This window comes from Erpetoichthys calabaricus, chromosome 2 (genome assembly GCF_900747795.2).
Source record: "Erpetoichthys calabaricus chromosome 2, fErpCal1.3, whole genome shotgun sequence".
In the NCBI taxonomy this organism is placed as follows: domain Eukaryota; kingdom Metazoa; phylum Chordata; class Cladistia; order Polypteriformes; family Polypteridae; genus Erpetoichthys; species Erpetoichthys calabaricus.
The window spans coordinates 109,657,486-109,680,950 of NC_041395.2; the positions used below are offsets into that span (position 1 = coordinate 109,657,486).

At 35.0% G+C, this 23,465-nt stretch overlaps 1 protein-coding gene across 1 annotated transcript in view; it reads right to left on the reverse strand.

The window, feature by feature from the left end:
- Window positions 1–23,465, reverse strand: part of LOC114646246 (collagen, type XIII, alpha 1) — a 172,348-nt gene that overhangs the window by 19,773 nt on the left and 129,110 nt on the right. Inside the window, exons 31-33 of the mRNA XM_051922711.1 lie at window positions 20,516–20,569; window positions 14,140–14,175; window positions 6,476–6,562 (exon numbers count right to left, since the gene is read on the reverse strand). Coding sequence (XP_051778671.1) covers window positions 6,476–6,562; window positions 14,140–14,175; window positions 20,516–20,569 — 177 coding nt within the window. The remainder of the gene's footprint in view (window positions 1–6,475; window positions 6,563–14,139; window positions 14,176–20,515; window positions 20,570–23,465) is intronic.

Here is a 23,465-nt window from a genome sequence, read left to right on the forward strand (position 1 = left end):
TACATCTTTATATTTACATGGCATGTTCAATGTTTACGCATTATTATTAAACTGATGATGTACAAATTAAAATAAAATGAATAATAGTTATTGAAAGAATATGAAAATTGAAAATACTTTTAAATATTGTGTACACATTTATATTTACATAATAAAAAAATTTAGATGGTTGTTTAAATAAAATACTACTTCTGGCTGAGTAGTTTTTCTCAAATTTCATGACTGTTTGCTTTTTATCATTATAAATATCTATATAAAATTTGAATCATCTACCTGTAATTATAACCAATAGTTTACTTGAAAATTTGCAAAAGTATTCATTTAAAGTATGGCCCAAAAGTTGATAGGATTTCTTATTTTTGATATAAGGCAGGTGTACAAAATCTCATTGATCTGCATCAAAGTGTTTTCGAATTATCGTGTTTACACACAGAAAGGCATAATTTTAAAAATGGTATTTTCAGACTCCGACAGGTCTAAAACATCAAGATTCATCAACATCTCAAGGTAGAATGTTTTCACGATTCCTATACTCTCATATACTATGTGTATGGGAAAGTAAAAAAGGCTTCTATGCACTTTAATTCTGTAATATAGTTGTGATTGTTCTATAAAGCTCCTTTTCATAGTGTTAACATCTGCATTTAGTACTGTATATTATATTATGGGTTCATCTGTTAGTTGTCAGTGACATGTTTTTTTGTGTCTATTTTAATATGCATTATTTGATTTATTTGAATTTGTGGTAGCATATTGTAACTTTCTTTGCTCTGTAAAACACCTCATAATGTCGCTATATAAAATTCAAATTGCTAGACAGCTGCTGTAATCTCTTATTAAATGTTCAATATTTCCCTGCAATGACTTTAGTTACTTTATAAGAGTGAGAAAATTTCAAACTTTTACCAAAAGACATTAACAATAGGAATACAGTAACTAATAATTGAAAACTGAGAAATACAAAAAACCAAAATGGAATTTTTCACCTTTGAGGACTGGAGTTGTACACCCTGGTTTTCCCAATTGAAGCATTCTCCATACAAATATGACTTTAACAAACATGCTTTAAATTAAAAAAAAAAAGTAACACCCTTCAAACAGAATTGTGAACATTACTCCACTTATTATGACTTATGGTCTTCTTGTCCATAAGGATAAACTCAGGTACCTCCACATATGAATCAGTATGTGAACATTTATGTCTGCATACTTTATGGCTCGTTGTTTTCACAGCTTTTAAAAGTGCCTATGTATTGAAGATCGATGTAATTTCAATGAAAGTCATGAGAGTTTGAACAGAGGGTAGCAAAAGATGTTTAGTATATGAGCTAAATACTGTATAACAACAATTGAACCATCTTCCATCCTGCTGATTTCAAACACAGGGTCACGGGGGTTTGATGGAGCCAATCCCAGCCAACACAGTGCAGGAACCAATCCTGGGCAGGGCACCAACTCACCACAGGACACACACGGCCAATTTCAAATCGACAATGCACCTACACTGCATGTCTTTAGACTGTGGGAGGAAACCCACACAGACACGGGGAGAACATGCAAACTCCATGCAGGGAGGACCTGGGAAGCGAACCCGGATCTCCTAACTGTGAGGCAGCAGTGCTACCACCGCACCACCATGCCACCCCTGAACTGCCTTGTTACTTAAATTATTTCATACGATGGACAGGACAAAGATCAGGCTAAGACCAGAATACCTTAGAAGGATTTGACAATAGAAAGGTTATTAACTAAACTTATGAAAGGGAGCTAAAGAAGGGGATAGCATGAACTACAATGTAAGGCTTAATGTTTGATTATTGTATTAGACTTTTTTTTTTGCTTTTGCTAATGGTAGAATTCAACAAAGGTTAAAAATAAAGAAAAGAAGTATGAGATGAAGTTATGAAATGGCACAGTGGTTAGCACTGCTGCCTCAAGGCTCCAGGATTCATATCCTGGTCAGGGCACTCTTTAAATTGAATTTGCTTGCCCTCCAATTGTTTTGCTTAAGTTCTACCCAGATACTTTCTTCACTCATATTAAAGGAAAAAGTATAATATTTAGTAAATTAAAAGGGAAAAAACACCTTCTGTTAACTTATTTATTTATTTATCATATGCATTGTTCATCGTTACTTCTACATAAAACTGAATATCAAATGAAATAGGAAATGGTAGTTTGTCACAAGAATTTTCTCCCTCTAGTTGCATTTTCATAGTTTATAATACGCATTACAAGGTGACTGAATTGCTGCACCAAAAGGGTAATTGAGGTTAATCCCTGCTGTTAATGAGTACAATGACTGATTTTGATTTATTTCAGAAAGTGAATCAATCAAAAATTTTAAAAAGAACGCTTATAAGGCAGGTTAAGAACCACAGTGTTATGGCTGTTATGCTTGCTATAAATTTAATTCAGTTTTAATTTGCTGCCATTATTTTAGGACTGTAATTAAATACCAATGAGAGGAAATGAATAAAGATGCAAAATGCCTGAACAAACTTTTCTGGAAAACCTGCTCCATCACAGGACTAAATCTGGACACACTTGAAGCTGTCGTGAAAAAGAGGATGGTAGAAAAAAATCATGACAAATCCTCTCCATCCCCTCCAGGACGTGCTCTCTTGGAGCACTTTTAGCTACAGGCTCATTCCTCCATGGTGTGCTAAGAAGCGCCTCTGGGGTCTTTTCTGCCCGTTGCTAAATGCTTATACTGTTTGAGTTCACTTGTATTTTTTTATTTGCTATTTCAGCACTATATCTATCTATCTATCTATCTATCTATCTATCTATCTATCTATCTATCTATCTATCTATCTATCTATCTATCTATCTATCTATCTATCTATCTATCTATCTATCTATCTATCTATCTATCTATCTATCTATCTATCTATCTATTATATTATTTGTCCAACAAGTCTGTATCTTTGTTTTTTTATGTTTCTGCTGCTGTATAGATCCACATATCCCCTTGGGATTAATACATTTTATCTAATCTAATCTAAACATGACCTGTAAGGTAAGGATTAGTTCAGCAGTTCCAACAGATCTTAGACTATTATAATTTTATATAAAATAGCCACACTTTCTGTCAAATCATTTGAACTAATCATTTATCATTTCAATTTATTAATGAGCTAAACTCATAAATTCACACTACCTGAGAAGAAAACGTGTTTTAGGAAAATAGGAATGATTTAGACAACGTAACAATGCAGTTGAAGCCCTATGAAATACCACATGAAATAGTTTCAGTCCTTTCAACTACAGAAAATATGTTCCAGTATTATTAACAAAAATCTAATTCAAAAATAATTATGTTTCTCGATACCAGGTACAGTTGTTGGTATGACAAAGGGGTATATTGTGTTTAGTTTCAAGGCAAAGAAGATAAGGGAAGAGGATTTAAAAAAGGGATATCAAAGGTAAAGTACAAGAACTGTGTTCAGATTGGTGGCAGAAATGAGCTTCAGTTGGTTTTAAAAGTCTTGTTAGAATTGCTTCCCAATGAAATTTCTTAACTATGTTTATGAAGTAAATACTTGCTGATAGCATATTAATTCATCTTTAGTTAAGTACTTCGGCAACAATAAAATATTTATTGAGTTACTAAACAAACAAAATATTACTTTTTACAGAATGCTCATGAAGATTAATGAATGCACTGGGAAAAGTCAATACTGTTATTTTAATTTTCTTAAGCATGATGAATGCTTGCATGCTGTTAGATTGAAGCTTTAACTTGTTGAAAAACTCCCATTATTTTAAACTATACTTCTTGGTAGAGTAAACCAGTATAGTTAATATGCTTCTTCATCTAGAAAGCCTTATAGAAATTTACTGTATGACTGGTCAAGAAGTGAAGGTAATTTTATGTGTAAAACAAAAGGCTTGTGAATAGTAAAATACCCACCAATTATGAATAATAGAAAGCATTGAATTCTTTTAACAATAACAAAAGAGAATGGGAGTTAGAAAGACAGAAAGAAAAGAGATTAGGGAAACAGAGCATGCAGGAAAGGGAAGGGAACATCATACCACTGGGCACGGGGCATCCAGCCCGTCTAGGCCTGGCAAGCCCGGCTCACCCTTCTCTCCTTTAAAGCCACGGAACCCCTGTTTGTAAAATCAATTTCTGTCATTATTCAGGCACAGGTTGATAGGCACCAGTAAGGATCAGATAGCTTGACACTGGTGTGAAGACCAATACTGGCGTGCAAAGCATTTCCAATATTATTAAAACAATTGAAAAGGTTACACGATTCCTTGCAGACCTACTTAAAGTTACTTTATTCTTGAGGTTAAAGGAAAACTTGCAGGAAACAGATCAATACAAGCATTTGATTCACTGTCAGTGTTAAGGGTGTGTGTAATTATGTAAGAGCTTAGTAAAAATTAATAACAAAACATATATAAAAAAAAAACCTTCAGTCTTTTTGGCAGTATAACTTCAATGACATCCAGCATCCAAAATTATATATCAAAAAGAAAATTCCTAACCCCACCATCCATCTCAGGTGATTTTAAACCTCTTATTTTTCTACCCACACATTTAAATTCTTATTTTCACTTATTCCCGATTACACTTTGTTCATATGAGTAAATTCATTTGGTTGCCACTTGAAAATATCATTAATGGAATTTCCCACAACCGAATTTGTGTTTCTAGCAAACATCAGTAAGACATAATGGAAAATATTAAAACATTTTTTTTCTTTATCACTTACAAAACATTACAAAAGGAGAGAGAATTCCAGGCAACTGATGCCAAGCAAAGTTGATCATTTTTAGTAAATGGGAAAAGGCGGATTGGCTTCTGGCCTCTACAACTGTCTCAAAACTTCACTTTGAAATGATTTTAATTAATGAATGCACTGCTTTAAAATCATCAAATATTTACAAAATAAAATAAAATAACTTACAGAAACATCTGAAAACAAGTGACTGGTAAGAATTAATGATACAATTAGTTATAATCTCTGGGAGCTGAGTAACAGCTGAAAAGATGAGCACCTCAGTTGGGCTGAATTGTTGATTTGAACTCAAGTATTGTAAAAAAAATGTTTGAATGTGATGAGAATACAAACTATGCACACAGCTTGAATTTCCCGGGGCTGTAGTGGTTTGTGCTGGCACTCCACCTCTCTAGAATCCTGGGTTCTTTAACTGAGTAGAGTTTGTTTTGCCTTACATTACAAAGACTTGTATTAGATTAAGGTTTAAAATTAGCTCTGTGTTAGCATGAGGGAGCTCCCTCCAGCGTTGGGTCTCGCTGGGACAGGCTCTTGCCCTCAATTATATATTTAATTAAGATGGTATGAAAATGGAGATGGATTTATTTATTAATCTTAACAGGATGAATATTACTGACATCAAGCAAGCAGAAAACAGTGCATAGTAACAGCGATGCAGATACTGTGTTTTAAAAGAAATGTAAAGCTGAAGATAAAAAGACTAAACTGAAACCTTGTCCAGTGTAAATTTAGTAATGTGCAGTGGTCTGTGCCCAATTACAGTTGTGCACATTTAAAAGCAAATTAGAGCCAATTCTGTGCCTTTCTGCTCGCTGAATACATTTCAGTAATCTAGATCTTGGTGACAATACTAATACATTGTTTGAAGTAGGTCGTAGTATGAATTTGGCCAGCAGCCATACCACCCACACTTCAGAACAGGTAATCCACCTGAAGCTAAGCACGTTTGGGCCTGGCCAGTACTTGGATGGGAGACCAATCAGGAAAAGGCTTGGGTTGCTGCTGGAAGAGGTGTCGGTGAGGATAGCAGGGGGCACTTACCCCATGGTCTGACTGTGGATCCCAATGCCCCAAGTGCAGTGATGGGGACACTGTGCTGTAAAAATGGCACTATCCTTCAGATGAGACGTAAAACCGAGGTCCTGAATCTTTCTTGTCATTAAAGATCCCTGGGTATCCTTTGGAAAATCCTTTGTAATGTGTAGGGTGTATCCCAATGTCCTGGCTTTGATTGGCTGTCTCACCCCTTCACCACCTGACAGCTAATGTGTGGTGAGTGAACTGGCACAAAATGGCTGCCATCGCATCATCAAGGTGGATGCTACACATTAGTGGTGGTTGAGGTGGCTCCCAACTCACTGCGTAATGCACTTTGAGTACCATGAAAAGCACTACATAAATGTAATGAACTATTATTTTTATTAATTCCTGCTGCAAAAAATGCAGTGTCTTAAACTGATTCATAAAATGTACGAATGCGGATGGCAGTATATGAATATGATCCACATTAAATACTATGACTGTTAATCCCTTATTTTTATTGGTACAATAAAAACAAAACAGTAAAATGATTTGAAAGCAATGCATCCATATTGCATTTCTAACAACTTTAACAATAAACAGATTAGGAGCTGAAATTTGTGGAATACTACATTCAAACATTGTAATGGCATTCTTTCTCCTTTTGGATAATATTGCATTTCCTCTTAAAGACATACCAAAGGACAGGGGGCATCTAATCCAGGTGCTCCTTGGTCTCCCTTATCCCCTTTGGCCCCCCTGTTGCCCTTCTTTCCCCTCTCCCCCTGCAAACAACAGTGCATTAAAGAAAGGTTTTAGAAATGTCTGTATGGAACTGAAAAATAATACAAAATTGACAGATAAAAATATCACTTTCAATAGGTAGATTTAGACATGTAAATATTTCATTGACATTGAATTGTGAAAAAATAAAACAAGTAAGTATCAGTAGCATTGGTTTCAAAAGCCAACTTTAGGAGGAAAGTTATTTTAAGGGGGAAAGTAATGACAGAAGCAGAGTTGCTACAAATGATCTAAATTAAGTGTGCTATGTGGTTAGGGTGCCATGCATACAAGTTCTGCTACTCTTTTGGTTTTATACAACTTTTTATTTGATTTTTCAAATGTTTTTTTCTCCCAATACCCTTATATTATAGCTCTGTCTTATAGCTAAACACTTCTAAAACACTTCTACATGTGAAGTAATAATATTCAAATTATTATTTTAAGGCATTACAGTGAAACACAGTGTGAGCACATAATTCTTTGTATTGTAATCTATGATCCTAAATAAGTTTCTTCTATTGCTCCTACTTTTATTTTTCAATAATTACTGTTTTAAAAATGAATAATTAATGAATATTTTAATTTAACATAGTCTTTGAACAGCAACTACTAAATTAAAAGGGATACGTTCAAATGTATTTTTTTGAGGTGAGGTAATTTTTTCCTGTGTAAAACTGCTTATTTTTCCAGAATAATAATAACTATTAGGGCTCAAAATTAATAAGCACCACATCACTGTTCTTCACTGTTACAGTAATGGTTAAAAAAATCAGAACAGTTCTGTAATTGACATAACGGAGAAAACATTTTTAAAAAGTGAATAAAACACAGATTTTTTTTACATTTTCCTTTTGGTTAGAATGAATGTGTATGAAGAAAATAATTGTGTAATGGTCTAAACATAAGACTGAATCAAAACAACACTTCTCTGTAACCATATATTTTGTAAAATCTTGTTAACTATGTCTTTTAATGTATCACCAAATTTCATAAAGTGGCGTGGAAAATGGATCTCTTTAAACAAAACATTTATAGGCTAAGTTTATGCCAACAAATATGAATTTAGAACAAATCATGGCATGTTTCTTTTTCTTTTCAGTCCATATAGAAGCAGATCCTAAAGGCATAATATACAGTGAGGACACACTAGCAAATGACTAGCAAAGGTGGAAATAATATGGCAATTGAGAAAGTACAACAAATCTACCTATGGACTTCTCTGTTATTTTTGTAATTGACATGTTTAGCTTGAAAATGAATGCTTTTAGGGAGTTAAGCTAAGTTTTGGTCTCATGCAATACTCTGTTCACATCCTGACTGGAATCCAGGTATACAACACGGCTTGACATTTATATACGCAATTTTACATCATTGTATGTAATTTCGTAACAGGAATACAAGTTACGGGCGGCACGGTGGCACTGCTGCCTCACAGTTAGGAGACCCAGGTTTCGCTTCCTGGGTCCTCTCTGCGTGGAGTTTGCATGTTCTCCCCTTGTATGTGTGGGTTTCCTCCGGGTGCTCTGTGTTTCCTCCCACAGTCCAAAGACATACAGGTTAGGTGCATTGGCGATCCTAAATTGTCTCTAGTGTGTGCTTGGCATGTGTGTGTGTGTGCGTGCCCTGCCCGGGGTTTGTTTCCTGCCTTGTGCCCTGTGTTGGCTGGGATTGGCTCCAGCAGACCCCCGTGACCCTGTAGTTAGGATATAGCGGGTTGGATAATGGATGGATGGATGAATACAAGTTGCATAAAATCTGCCTTCTATAAAACATAATAATTTCACACAGGTTATTATGCATTCTTTGATAACTAAATTAGAAAAACAGGCAGATGTCATCATTAAGAGTTTCACCCTGTCACTTTAATTTTATATTTATTATATAAAATATAAATGTTAAATTGTATTATATAAAATTTAAATGTATTATATTAAAATGATTATATATTTTAAATAGGGCGGCACGGTGGCGCAGTGGGTAGCGCTGCTGCCTCGCAGTTGGGAGACCTGGGTTCACTTCCTGGGTCCTCCCTGAGTGGAGTTTGCATGTTCTCCCCGTGTCTGCTTGGGTTTCCTCCGGGCGCTCCAGTTTCCTCCCACAGTCCAAAGACATGCAGGTTAGGTGGACTGGCGATTCTAAATTGGCCCTAGTGTGTGCTTGGTGTGTTTGTGTGTCCCCTGTGGTGGGTTGGCACCCTGCCCAGGATTGGTTCCTGCCTTGTGCCCTGTGTTGGCTGGGATTGGCTCCAGCAGACCCCCGTGACCCTGTGTTCGGATTTAGCGGGTTGGAAAATGGATGGATGGATATATTTTAAATATACAGTAAACAGCATAATATACAGTATATAAATATATTTAAGTTTATGTCAATTATTTGCTGTACAAGTTCTCCATTTATCACTTCTGAATAACCTACTGTATATTCACAGGTTCTCATATTATGTATAAATTGACAAGAATGGTTAACTTTGATAGGTTGCACAAGTTTAAAACTAGGATGTTTATGTATTTTTTAACTTAACTTACATGGTTTGTTAGCACTGTGGGAGTACGCTTTTGCTTTGATGCATGCACTGCATGTGTGTTGATGTGATGTTTAATATTATAAATACCACTGTGCATTTACATGTGGAAATCACCCTGTTTGTTTTTTTTTTAACTTTTCTTATCTTAGGAAAAGTGAATCATTGCATAGAGAACTGAGAATAAACATATACCTGTAATATTGAACTAGGTATTCGTGTCCCTTTCAACTTAGTTTTCTCTTTTGGCTTCTTGGTTTTGACCTTTTTTTGCAAATTCATCAAATAGATGACCTGTTTGTCTAGGACAAAAAGTGTATGAATATCTCCCATTTAATACTAACATGTAATTCATTGAATGATTGTTTTGATGCATCAGTCAGTTTGATTAAAACACACAGATGCCATCCCAGTGTCTGTATGACAATTCTGAGTTAAAACATAAAAAGCCCAGAGTCTGTACAATCATGGTGCTTTTTTATGTTTTAATTTGTATACCCATCTGTATGAAGTATGTTATAACCCAGATTCCATTTCTACTCATAAATTATTTATGAAGAACTTTTCAAATTCTCACAACAGAAGAACTCCAATCAGCTTTTCCAACCCATCATTTTTAATTTTCCTTTTCTAACTAGCAGCTCATTAACAATTCCTGGTGGATGTAATAAAACATATTTAACTGTGTATTGTTCATTTTACAGTCTTCAAGCAAGTGGTGGTTTAAGCAGTCATTGCCTTCAAACTTCTAACAGAATATATGTTGGCACTTGTTTCAGTTTTAAATGCTTAAATTCACTTTATTAAAAAACCCTGATACAGCTATAAACTTAACCTTTATGAATAAAGGAACACATTTAATAAATTTATGATGATGAGAAGTGAAAGTGAAAGATATTGCTTTAATTTAGTTTTAAAACCTTGGCAGGGTGGCCTTTAATTCTTTGAAGCTACTGTGATCTTATGGAGTGTCATGATAATTTTTATGAAGCTTTCCTTCCTGAAACCAGGACCATCTTGAAGACTGTCACAATGAAGGGCCAGATGGGAACATTTGCAGAGGGTAACAGAACAGGATTTCTCTGTTCAATAATCTCTGCTGAATGAAGAGATTATTGCCTTTTGTGAATTCTAAATGGTAACAGGGCACATCATCCTTAACAGTGAAGATGAGGGGATAAAACAAACAGGGGTGCACTTACAGGGTTGAAAGTGAGACAAAACAGAAAGTGCAAAAGTAAAACACAACTAAAAAAATGACAGCATTCATGGTGAAATAAGGGAACAATATCAAAAATGAGTAAAAGGAATTTGGAGGAATGGGTGGCAAAAACAGTAACCCAGAAATGTGAATGAAAGCTTAAAAAGAGGTGTAAAGTAAAAAAAGGAATAAGGCCTAATTTAAAAATAAGTTATTATTTGTGCTGACCTTGTCATTGGCACATACATAGTCCTGGCAGGACTGAAACAGCTCACACTCCATGGTCGCTCCTGAAGCATTCGTCTGAACTGACTGTAACTTGCTACTCCTAAGTGTTGTTAATAACTTTCTTGACTGCATGCAGTTTCTCAATATGAAAGTTGCTCCCTAGACCTGCAGCTGTGGTGATCTCAGGACTGTGCCTCTGCATGCTAGCTTATTGTTTGTTAAATTAATAAGGACAACAAAAAATCTGTTATATGGTTCTTGTCACATACGGTTAGCTTTATCTCATTTTAGGACTTGATGGTTGATGGTTAGTAAGTGATTAAAACAACACAGTTAAGAATCTGTCTGCCCCCTAGTGGTAAAAACGTATATGAAATTATATTGAAATAAAATTTAAAAAATGAGTTGAATGGTTCAGAATATGAATCCAGTATTACAGAGTCACTCATAGAACACACATGTAGCCGTGCAATTGTAAGATAATATACTACATGTGGTGAAGCACAATAAACTACCAATGCTGCAGATACTATATCAAACATAAATTACAAATCATATTTGCCATGAATTATAATATGTACAAAATGTGTATTTTAAAATAATTTTATTCTAACTTTAGTGATTATTTATGATTTTAATATTTGTACTTAGGAGGCCCTTAATTATGTTAAGTGCTATCGCTTTAGCTTTAACATTTGTCCTATTTCAGAGAACTGCAATTATGATCAGTTTAATATGCTTGTATATTTTGAAAATCAAAAGCAGGTTTGAAGGGTAGAGATAGGAAAGAAAAAGATTAACTTTGACTTTCAATGTGAGGAAGGGTTGAGGGATGGGGGAACCAAATATCCAGGGTAAAAAAGGAAAGACAGGAGAGGCTTAGGCAGAGCTGAGTGACAGAAGGCAGGATGAAGGGGTAGAAAGGGGTAAGGAAGACCTGTGGAGACAAAGAAGAACAAAAAAGGAAAAGCAATATAACAGGACAAACATCTGTGAACTTTACTACGACTTCAAAAACACCAGTAGCATGTTCAGTTGACATTACTAGAAATACTAGCAGTTTACAGAAGATGTAACCTCTGAATACTAAGCAATGTCTTCTTTTTTATTTGCCAAACAATGCTTATTCTGCATCACATAATGTGTCATAATGCTATGGAATACAAATTATAAGTCAAAAAAGCTTGTGAGCAGTTAATAATCAAATGTGTTAATATGTTTGTAGCTACTAGAGACGATACTGATACTACATGGTACAGGATATGTAACACAACTTCTGCAAAATAGCATGATGTAAATTATGCTGTAGTACATTTGTACCTGACAGCAAGACTAAAACATATGCCAACTGAACTTGTTTAATGGTGTATTGTCATTTCTCATGAAGCAAATCTTATTTATATATCCATATAGCCCTATTCCATGCAAAACAATTTGTAATGTTAGTGATATGTTATAATTAACATTAGTATTAAATGAGGAAAGCATATGCTTAACTACACAAATCTGTCATAATTAGCCAGCACCAGTCTAAATATTTCTGTCATAGCAGAATGTATAGCTTGATGATTTAAGCATCGATAACTGTTAATTTTTCTTTCTTGTAGTGAAATCTATTTAGTAAAATATGATTCTGCAGTGTCTAGCTTTATACAACTTTGTATATGAATGTATAGTATGAGTTCATTCTAGGAACACATTCTTTTTCTGGTATTGTTTATTGTTAAGTATTTTTGATGCAGTGGTCTTACTCTGTAATTGTCTGTTTCAAGTTTGCATATTGTCCTCATGTTTGCCCGAGTTTTACTCCTGAGTATGTCCATATTAGTTTAACTGGTAAATAGAAACTGGGGGGCATACATGACTGTGCCATGTGATGTACCTGCTTCCTGCCTTCTACCCAACGCTGGCTCTATATTGGATTAAGCAAGTTTGAAAATGTTACAGTATATTGTGATTTATATGACATTCTGTAACATCTTTAGATTTCATTGGTTCAGCTAAAAAATCAGCCATTCAAAATAAGTGACTTCAAAATTGTTCATTTTTGTACCTAGACCTTTGCTGCTTTCTGAGAAAATTGATCCACACCTTGTTCAAAGTGCTGTCAGGATAGGTTTAGGCTTTAGCCCAAGTTCTGCTATTTGTAAAAATGTACTAATATTGTTTAAGAATAATCTAAAATGAGTAAATAATATTTTTTAAAACTAGTTTTATTGTGACTGTGCAGGTATAAATGCTAAATAAACGTCACCCACGACTTTTCCATTTTGAGTAGGTTGGTGAGTAGTAATGCAGAATAGTAATTCATTTGAGAGCGAGGGCATTCAATAATCTCTGATGAACAGCAATGTCAGTTTATCTGTAGCAGAGGACAACATTAAATAAAATAGGTTTCTGTGTTAATAAAACATTAATTTTCAAGATCCTCCACTTTACTATGTGCTGACAAAATTTAAAACATTATTCAAGCTAGCAACACCAATCTTATTAGAATGATATGATAGTTTGTTTTGTTTTTTTACAATGACCTTTCTAGAGCTACTAAGCCTTTTCCAGCAGATGCATACTGTCCTTTAAAACTATTTTCTTATGAGATGATTACAATAACTACAGCATTAGACATAATGGTTTGTTAGATGGTGTTAATGGGCTGGATTTTATTTTCAATGAAGGTACACTGTACTTTTATATAATATATTGGCAATTATATATAGTATGAGACAGCATGGTGATACAATGGTTAGTGCTGCTCGTTCAAACCATTGGAACACAGTTTCAGTTTCTGACTTGGTAGCTATCAATATGGAAGTTGCATGCTCTTCCTGTGTCCAAGTATACATTTTTTAGATAGTTCAGTTTGAACCACTCCTTTTAGGTAAGCTGGCAACTGTAAATAAGGCCTGTGTAACGCATGCCAGTGTGTGTAAAGGGTGTGCTGTGTGATATATGGCTGCCAAAGCTGACTCTGCAATGGAAAAGGTAGTTTGAGAGTATAAATGAAAGAATAGCTGGATAGAGGAAAGATTTGGTAAAAACATGTAATTGTAAGAAAGAAGAAGGAAACTGGCTGTACAGAGCCTAGAGCTCAACCCACAAGAAAATAAGCATGTGAAAAGATGAGCTGAGTTTGTGGCACCTGATAAGCAGAAAGTTTAATATCAGCTGGAAAACATGCAGCAAAATAATTATTTAAAATATCTGAGTCATGAAGTGGTTGCATCAATCTAGAGTAAACTTTATGTTTAGATATTTAGATATTCACATTGAATATTTCATTTGGGAAATATTCTCTTTGACAATGATTTTTACACTTGCACAGAACTGGCAGCTTATGAAAGAGTGTAGCATTAGTAGTTACGGTAAAAAAGATGATCTGCATGCACTAAAATGATTAAATAAAATATCTAGTTGAACAAAAGCACATACATCCCTGGAGCACTCAAGTAACTGCCAAATCTAAAAGGACTAATACAATTTCATATTTTCAAGCAAATTACTTGGACATGAAAATAAATCAAGTGTCAAACAATATAGCCATTCATAGTTGACGTAATTAGATTTGGCAGCTCGTTGTCACTGTGATCGAGACAGAATCTGTACAGTTAATTTTTTGCTTGACTTACCCGACTTCCTTTCTCTCCTGATGGTCCAATTAAACCCTAAAAATAAATAATAAAAAGAAAGAGAAGAATAAATATATAAGTAGATAAGCATATCTGTAAAATTGTCACAAAAAGGTACATAAACATAATTAAAAATATAAAGTTTTAAATGACTGTAATATGATTTTAATATATAGTTTTAAGATGCAATATTAAAAAGACATAATGTTCTCAAATAAAAAAGAGAAAGTGATGATACCAACAGTTTTACGTTTTTGGATGATTCAAAGTTTTACATGCAAGAAATAAGGACTGATGTCTAAAAGAACTTGTGTGCTCTTTGTTATTGCCTGATTAAAAGTTTTAAAAGGATAATTGTTGCATTCTAATAGTTAGGTTTAATAAAGATTAACAGTAAAAAAAACTAAGGGTCCAAGTCCAAAGTCAAGCCTTGAACAACAAGTATCAAAGAAAGAAAAGACATTAATTAGATTTTTCAATAGTAATGAAAGTCGATATTAACTACTCTCACTATTATGTTTCCTAATTTTTGCTGCTTCCTTTCCTAAATATAATTATCATTACTACATATGACTCATTCCCTGTGTGGTATAGTTTTATATTATACTAAGTGTTACCCGGCTTCACCCAGGAAATTTCTAAAGACAGTCAGCCTCAGCTATGGCGCTGTTGGTTAACTGGATGTATCAGAAGTACTTTGTTTCTAACTAAACACCTTTTTGTATGCAATTTAGCATTTTTTACGTATTTTTTATTTGTTTTTTTACTAGAGGCTAATATTATTAGTTCACTGGAGCTCCTTACTCTTAAATATGCTACATTCAATTGCACATGACTAAAACATTGTTCCTGCTTCTCCTAGTTACTGATCCTGCCTTTTCTTGATGGTCACTGCAAAACATAATTTAAGTGGAAACTAAATTATTTTAAATTGAAAGTAATTTAAATGTATATTTATGATTTTCATTTGTTTACGTCGTTCACTCTAGACATAGGCAGTCCATAATGCTGTAACACTGAATTATGTTGTACTTTAACTTATTACGAACAGAAATGTTGTTTAGAGGCTGCACATTTAGGTGGTGAAATGAAATGAACATTTTATTTTTTAAGTTGTTTTCTGTACATGATTGAAGGGAAACAAAGTAACAGCCGGTAGTATGGTTTGGGGGCTTCTTAAACTATTGCTGGTGGGTGTACCGGCCCTCTTCAAGCACTGGCTCTCTCCCTGTAGTGACGTCTTTGGGCATAGGGATAAGCAAACACACATGAAATGTAAACAATGCAGGGAGCAACTTCTATTGCATGAAAGAGTGAGGTTGTAGTATATGATATCGAGGAATGAGAGAAATGAGATCGGAGCCTGTTGACATTACTGCATGAAATTGAAGAGCCCTTCAAACCCTGATCCCTTTTCATTTCCCTATGTGAAACTTTTTCCTTTCTTCACTTATTCCACCTTATTGCTATTCCTGTTCTGCCGGCAGCCTTCATTTGCGTACATGGCAAGCTCAATAACTCAATAACGATCAATTGTCAGTGCTATGTGTTAGAATAGCTTCTCTTGCTACAACATTATTATTATCAAATATCAAAAACTTAAAAAAACACGTGCCCGCCAAATTTGTTTCAAATTCACCAAGGAATTTTTGAGATTTTGGGATATTTAGTTTTTCTGTTATGTTGCAGAGGGATTTGACCTTAAATACATCAGAATGTCTTTTCTCAGTGGATACCTTTTGACTTAGATGTAGCATCCTGGCAAATTTCAGCTTTTCAACTAAACAGGAAATAGTGTTTTTATTGATGAGTGAGTGAGTCTGTCAATCAAATTTACATTACATAGTCCTCCCTGCGTGGAGTTTGCATGTTCTCCCCGTGTCTGCGTGGGTTTCCTCCGGGCGCTCCGGTTTCCTCCCACAGTCCAAAGACATGCAGGTTAGGTGGATTGGCGATTCTGAATTGGCCCTAGTGTGTGCTTGGTGTGTGGGTGTGTTTGTGTGTGTCCTGCGGTGGGTTGGCACCCTGCCCAGGATTGGTTCCTGCCTTGTGCCCTGTGTTGGCTGGGATTGGCTCCAGCAGACCCCCGTGACCCTGTGTTCGGATTCAGCGGGTTGGAAAATGGATGGATGGATATACAGATTATAGGTTTGATAACTTAATTCTCCTCATATAACCACCTTTACTTTTTATCTTGTCTACCTTTTTAAACAATCTATAACCATTTTATCAAAAAATAATTGATTTTTGCTGTTGTGTTTTAACTGCTGGTTACTATTTTTAATATTGTTACAATTGATTTTTTTTTCTCAAGGTTTGCATTTTTGCATATATTCATTTGCATTATGATGTAGTACAGTTTTGAACCACTGAAAATGGCCAGTTGTAGATAATAACAATTCACTTCTCCAGTACATCAGTTCACTCACGTTCAAATGCAAGCTGACCTGGTCCAGCCTTGTCACAAACCATTATAATGTCCCATAATCCATCCATCCATTATCCAACCCGCTATATCCTAACTACTGGGTCACGGGGGTCTGCTGGAGCCAATCCCAGCCAACAAAGGAAGGAAACAAACCCCGGGCAGGGCGCCAGCCCACTGCAGGGCACACACTGACACACACATGCCAAGCACACACTAGGGACAATTTAGGATCACCAATGCACCTAACCTGCATGTCTTTGGACAGTGGGAGGAAACACAGAGCAGCCGGAGGAAACCCACGCAGACAAGGGGAGAACATGCAAACTCCATGCAGGGAGGACCCGGGAAGCGAACCCGGGTCTCCTAACTGTGAGGCAGCAGTGCCACCGTGCCGCCCGCAACTTGTATTCCTGTTACCAAATTACATACAATGACTGTAGACTTGCGTATATAAATTTCAAGCCATGTTGTACACCTGGATTCCAGTCAGGATGTGAACAGAGTATTGCATGAGACCAAAACTTAGCTTAACTCCCCAAAAGCATTCATTTTCAAACTAAACATGTCAATTACAAAAATAACAGAGAAGTCCATAGGTAGATTTGTTGTACTTTCTCAATTGCCATATTATTTCCACCTTTGCTAGTCATTTGCTAGTGTGTCCTCACTGTATATTATGCCTTTAGGATCTGTTTCTATATGGACTGAAAAGAAAAAGAAACATGCCATGATTTGTTCTAAATTCATATTTGTTGGCATAAACTTAGCCTATAAATGTTTTGTTTAAAGAGATCCATTTTCCACGCCACTTTATGAAATTTGGTGATACATTAAAAGACATAGTTAACAAGATTTTACAAAATATATTTATTGTTTCTTTTTGTTTTTATCTTTATGACATCAGGATCACCATTTTGTGAATATAGGCACCACCATTAAAGTATCTAGTTGGCCACAGACAGCACCGACAGAAGATTTTTAAGTAAGTGACTAGAAGAAGAGACATGAGCCAAGGAACAGGCAAAGATTCACAACCGGGAAGTCAGATAAACATTATTGTCTAATAAGAAAATCAAAATACAGTAGGAAAGTGACAAAAAACTACATTTGTAACCAAATCATAATAGAACTTGGCCACTAAGATTCTGTGTGTTGCTAGACATGCAGTGCACACACTACAGTATGTGATGACATGGTGTCCTGCTTACATGAGATCACTTAAGGTTTTTGAAGATAGCAGGACTTTGCATAAGAGCAGCAAGACATTGCAAGTCATTTAGAGCAAATCATCTTATTTTTTAATCTAGTTTTGACTTTTCCTTTTTAACAAAGAGTTTAGTTTTGAACTGTAAATTTTGATATGCAGTTTCTATTTCTAGTGTGCTAACTTCTGCTGATACATACCTAAAAGTAAATGAAAATAAGATCAGTCATTCAACTTGAAACTCAACTGTGAGGACTTGTGTGAAAGTTCGTAATGGTCATAACATAATTTAATTGTTCTGCTGAGGACAATATCAACTCGATCCACCCGAGCTCTGGCAAGAAACATAATCACATGCTCAGATAAATCTATAAAATCAGACAGGTAGCATATTTTACATTTTTTTATTCCTGATGCATTATGTGCACCTTTAATTGTAATAATTATGTTTCCACCAACTGGGTAGGTAGTTGAAAGTCTTCTAACTTTTGAGGTGGTTGCCCTGAACAATGTGCACCTTCCCCAACTCCACTTGAAAGAGACAATAACTAACTCTCTTTTTCCTTTTGTACTTGGTATATTTCAATCCAGTTAAAAATATATCTACAGTATATATCTAGTGCTGTTCACAGTGATAACAGCACACAATCTGTTCTCTGCCTCTTTGTTCATCAATAAAGCAAAGCTCAGCCTCTATAGCAACAGAAATTTTCATACAGCTGAGTGGCAACAGAGAATGGTAAACAAATGCTGGGGTATGAGAGCTTAAAATAAAAAATAAAGAAGCAGATGAATCAGCAACCAACAATAGCATGCTAGACAGAATACATAAATTATATTTATTAATTTTTAATGAAACATAATTTGAAACCTTGCCAGTTTAATATATTATCATGTATATTACTATATATAGCAGTTCATGTACCACTATTATTATTGCTTTTTGTTTGTGTGTGTGCATCTTTTGTTAATATTATTTTATTACAATTAAACTTTATTACAAATTTATCAAGTCACCTGTTTGGTCCTTTTCATTTATATGGAAAGATTTAGAAATCTATTTTAAAATGTAAAAAATACACCTTTTTAGATTGTATAGTACAAATTAGAACTATACAAACCATCCATAGAAGCTTTTTGGCCAGGAGACGAACCAGGAATGCAACACTGTTAAGTGAAAATGCTACGTACTGTGGCTCCAGGTCATCTTCTGATAAAATAATACTAGCATGTTGCTTAAATCACAATATTGTAATAGGTATATTTATGATATTTTTATATGGTTATGTTTGGAGTATATATGGATACAGGGTGCAGTATTTGCTACGGCTGCTACCACTTGAATGCCCGTCTTTTTTAAACAGAAAGAAAGAGCTGACAGCAGAAGAGAAAGTATAAGTGAAAGACAGAAGCACAATAGGAAAACCAAGGCAAGAATGTGAGGCTTTTATTAAACTGCTGTTTTAGTGGCTCTTAATGTACTTCAATTTAATGCCTTTCTCCCAGCTAACATCTACATGTATTGTTTACACTCACATAACTGCATGAATAAAAGAAAACTGACAACCCTGTTTTACAAAGTATTATTATGAAGGTTATCTGTTCTAAAATCACTTTCACAAAACCTGAAAAAAAAAAACAAAATAGAACATATAAATATTGTGAAAACTAGGGGACATTTTTAAGCCGGCCCCAAACACAGAAAAGTCCAACAAAGTGATTTATTGATCAAAATGATAATCACGGAAGTACAGAGATAGAAGTTTGCATAAAAAGAAAAACAAAAAACATAAGCTACACAGGACCTGACTCTACAATATTCAATTGTTCATCCCCTGTCCACCATCCTTCTCCTTTCCCTCTCTTGCGGATAGTACTGGCATCTCCTTCTCTATATCTTTGTTAGGTGAACCCTTGCCTTTACTTCACGCCTGACTCCAAGCTCACCCTATAGAGGGTGGAAGATGTTTCTTTTAAAGGGTAGGCCAAGACCCTCTAGGAGGCATGCAGCAAATATTTTAAAGAGCCAGACACGCACACATATATTTGGCTAGAACACAACTACAGCTCCCTGCTGTCCGTGAGTGGCCCGAAGTACTAATTTCTGTTCTGTTGACCTCCTATGGCAACCCTTAATACCCCATCTGGGACAGCCAGACAGCTCCTTGGCCTCCCAAGGCAGTGGTCTAACCTAATTCTCGGATGGCCCAGTTGTCTCCTGCCAGGCAGTGGTCCTCATCAAGTCAAGGACAGTAGGAAAAACCCTGCAGAGCACCTCAGCACTCTACTGTCCTTCACTATATATATATATATATATATATATATATATATATATATATATATATATATATATATATATTCACGGCATTCGTAGTCTGTGTCACAATCTGATTGTATGGGTGGTTACCTACCAGGTAATGCTTATGGTTGGCCAGCAATCTGCTAACATCCGCCATGGTGCCCTCAGTTTGTGAGGAGCAGATCATAGAATGGTTGAAATAGTTTACTGTCAAATAAATGCAAAGAGTACACGACACGTGTTTCGCCCTCATTCTGGGCTCATCAGGCATACACACTCCACTGCACTCTCGGGAATAGAATGAGGGCGAAACACGTGTCGCGTACTCTTTGCATTTATTTGACAGTAAACTATTTCAACCATATATATATATATATATATATATATATATATATATATATATATATATACACACACAAGTGTAAAGATGATGTTTATAGCTTACAGGAATTCCTGGGGGGCCTATTGGTCCTATTTCTCCTGGATCTCCTTTGTCACCCTATAAGAAGAAACGGATAATTAAATGTAAATTGAGCTTGAAATATTTTTGTGCAAGCAGAACATTTAAACCAAACATTAAGTATAAAAGTTAGCAAAAGAATCAACAAATAATGGTAAAAGGCTAGTCAGATTAAATGAACTACACATAAAGTTTTTAATAAAACTTATCTTACTATACTTTTTTATTTGAAACCTTGCCAGTTTAGTATATTATCATATATATTATATAGCAGGTTATGTACTGCCATCAGGTGATAGTGTTTTAATTTCAAATGTTAGACATGCAAGTAAGAATTTTATTGCACACATGATAGTAAACTTGACTTAACTGTACATCATTTTTTTGTCATTTTGCAAATGCTTTTGATTTAACTCAAGGATGTGATTATGTTGTGCACGTATCCTACAACCTATACTGGCAAACAGAACAAAGTAATGGAAGCCATTTTCTGACACTACAAGTAAAATAAGAGCCACAGTTCTCATTGTAGGTTTTTAAACTTAGAACTTCAGTAAAATAATAAATAAAAGCTACAGTAGTACAGAATTGCTGTCTTGTTTGCTTCGTTTTTGTTTCATAATATTAGAATGTGCTGTGGAAAGTTTGGCCTCCGAGATTACAAGCAATTCCAGTAATCAAACTTGTCCATTTCTGCAGCTTAAAACAAGTCTAAAACACATGTGGAGGACTTAATAAAAATAAAGCATCATGGATTTTCCCTCCGCAGTTCAACTTATGTTCAAATAACGAGATGGATAGGACATCCAAGAAAAAAATGGATAAGAGTCAATAACAGCAAAACAAATGCCTCAAAAATTAACACTTCATAGCAAGAGACAAAAATAAAATAAAATGCAATAATAGCTGATTTCAGTAGGTCAAATGCAAGGTGTGACATGTATAATTTATACCATACTCTTCCAAATTGTTATGAGGGCATTATACATTACACCATAACCAAGTTTCGTGAAAAATCTGCATTATTTAATTCAATAAATAATATACTTAGAGGCAGCATTTTTAGTTTCTTTGTATAATCTGTCATCTATCATCTGTGTTATCAAAACAATTAAGATCGATGGACTTAGACTTGTTTCATTAGCTTTGAAAAAACAAAATTAGTGTAACAAACATACAATGTAGTCTGCACTGCTCAGTAGTCCTTTACAGAATCTCTGTATTTCTCAAGGTTTTTCTTTTTCTGTTAATGAACATACAGGGTAATTCAAAAAGATTAATCCAATTTCATAATGATTTATTTCACTTGTAAATCATTACATAACAATGCAGTAATTTGTAAATGGTTTAGGTGAGCATAAAGTTAATTATGTAATTTTACAAGTGCTCAATATGACCTCCTCCAGCTGTACAACATCAACGCGATAGTCAAATTCATCCCATACTTGCTTGAGCATGTCGGGTGTCACTGTACTCATGGCTCTTTCAAAGTGATTTCAGAGATCATCCAGTGTTGTTGGGAGTGGTGGCAAATAAACAGAATCCTTAACATACCCCCAGAAAAAAAAGTCACACAGCGTGAGATCTGGTGATCTTGGGGACCAGAAGTGGAGTGCCAACTCATGGGCTCCTTTACAGCCAATCCAGCGATGAGGGAGCTCGTTGTTGAGAAATGCGCAGACTGAAGGGAGGCATCTTCCTGACAATTAGAAACTCTATGACCCCCTGTTTCAATTGTTATGTGATTGGTTCCTAGGCGCCTCACTGTTGTAAAAATATGGCACTTTGAAATGAATCTTTTCGAATAACCCTGTATTTATTTATTTACTAGTCTTATTTAGTCATTGTGGGGTGCATTCACACCATAGTGTCTGTCTGTCTGTCTGTCTGTCTATCTATCTATCTATCTATCTATCTATCTAAATGCCCTAACTAAATTGTTCACCATATCTCTTATTAGTTAATTATCTATCTTACTGTACCTCTTCATCACCTAAGAGCTAATGTGTGTTGAATGTACTGGTGCATAAATGGCTGTCATAGTCAATTAATTAAAATAATTATTGACATGAGATTATAAGAGACATGAGAAAACTATGCATCTATCTATCTATCAGTGATTTATTTCCAGAAAATGTCTTTAGTACTAATGATTACATCTTGCCTGAAGAAGGGGCCTCAGTTGCCTCGAAAGCTTGCATATTGTAATCTTTTTAGTTAGCCAATAAAAGGTGTCATTTTGCTTGGCTTTTCTCTACAGAAAATGTCTTGAAACTTTCTGAATTAACCTAAATCTTTGACCTAAATCACATGCGTTAATTTTTAAAGATGCCCATTGACACATATTTATAAAGCTAGAATGTAGAAGCACTAAAACCAAATCCAATTTTATATCTGTGACACAACTGAATTCACATTATTCTCTAATATGGGCATACATATATGTACTACTGTATATGTCTACTAAAATGGTAAAGTTTGTTGAACGTTAAAGCATATGATATAAGCAGATAGAAGACAAGAAAGAGTCTGCTCTTCATAAATCCTGTGCAGTGCTACAGTGTACTTGTTCTACGGATGTTTTAGAAAGATAAAGGCTGAAATGATAAAATTGGATTTGTTTGTACAATGTTCTTCAAATATTCATGAAAATGCCTTTTCTGAACTTGTGTAATTTCCCACAGGTCGCACAAAGCCTGAGCCTGCCGGAGCCTGTCTCTATATAAATAGGTACAATAAAACAATACTATTCTATTACAAGTCATACTCGTGCTCTATAGAACAAAACTCACAGAAAAGCCATGTGGAAAAAAATAGAATTTTATGGACTCCGCACAGATAATGATCAGAGCTGGGATTTCAATCATGCTGAATAAAGACTGGTGCACTAACCACTGGCCACACTTGAACATATTTGTAATATGTAAAGGTCACT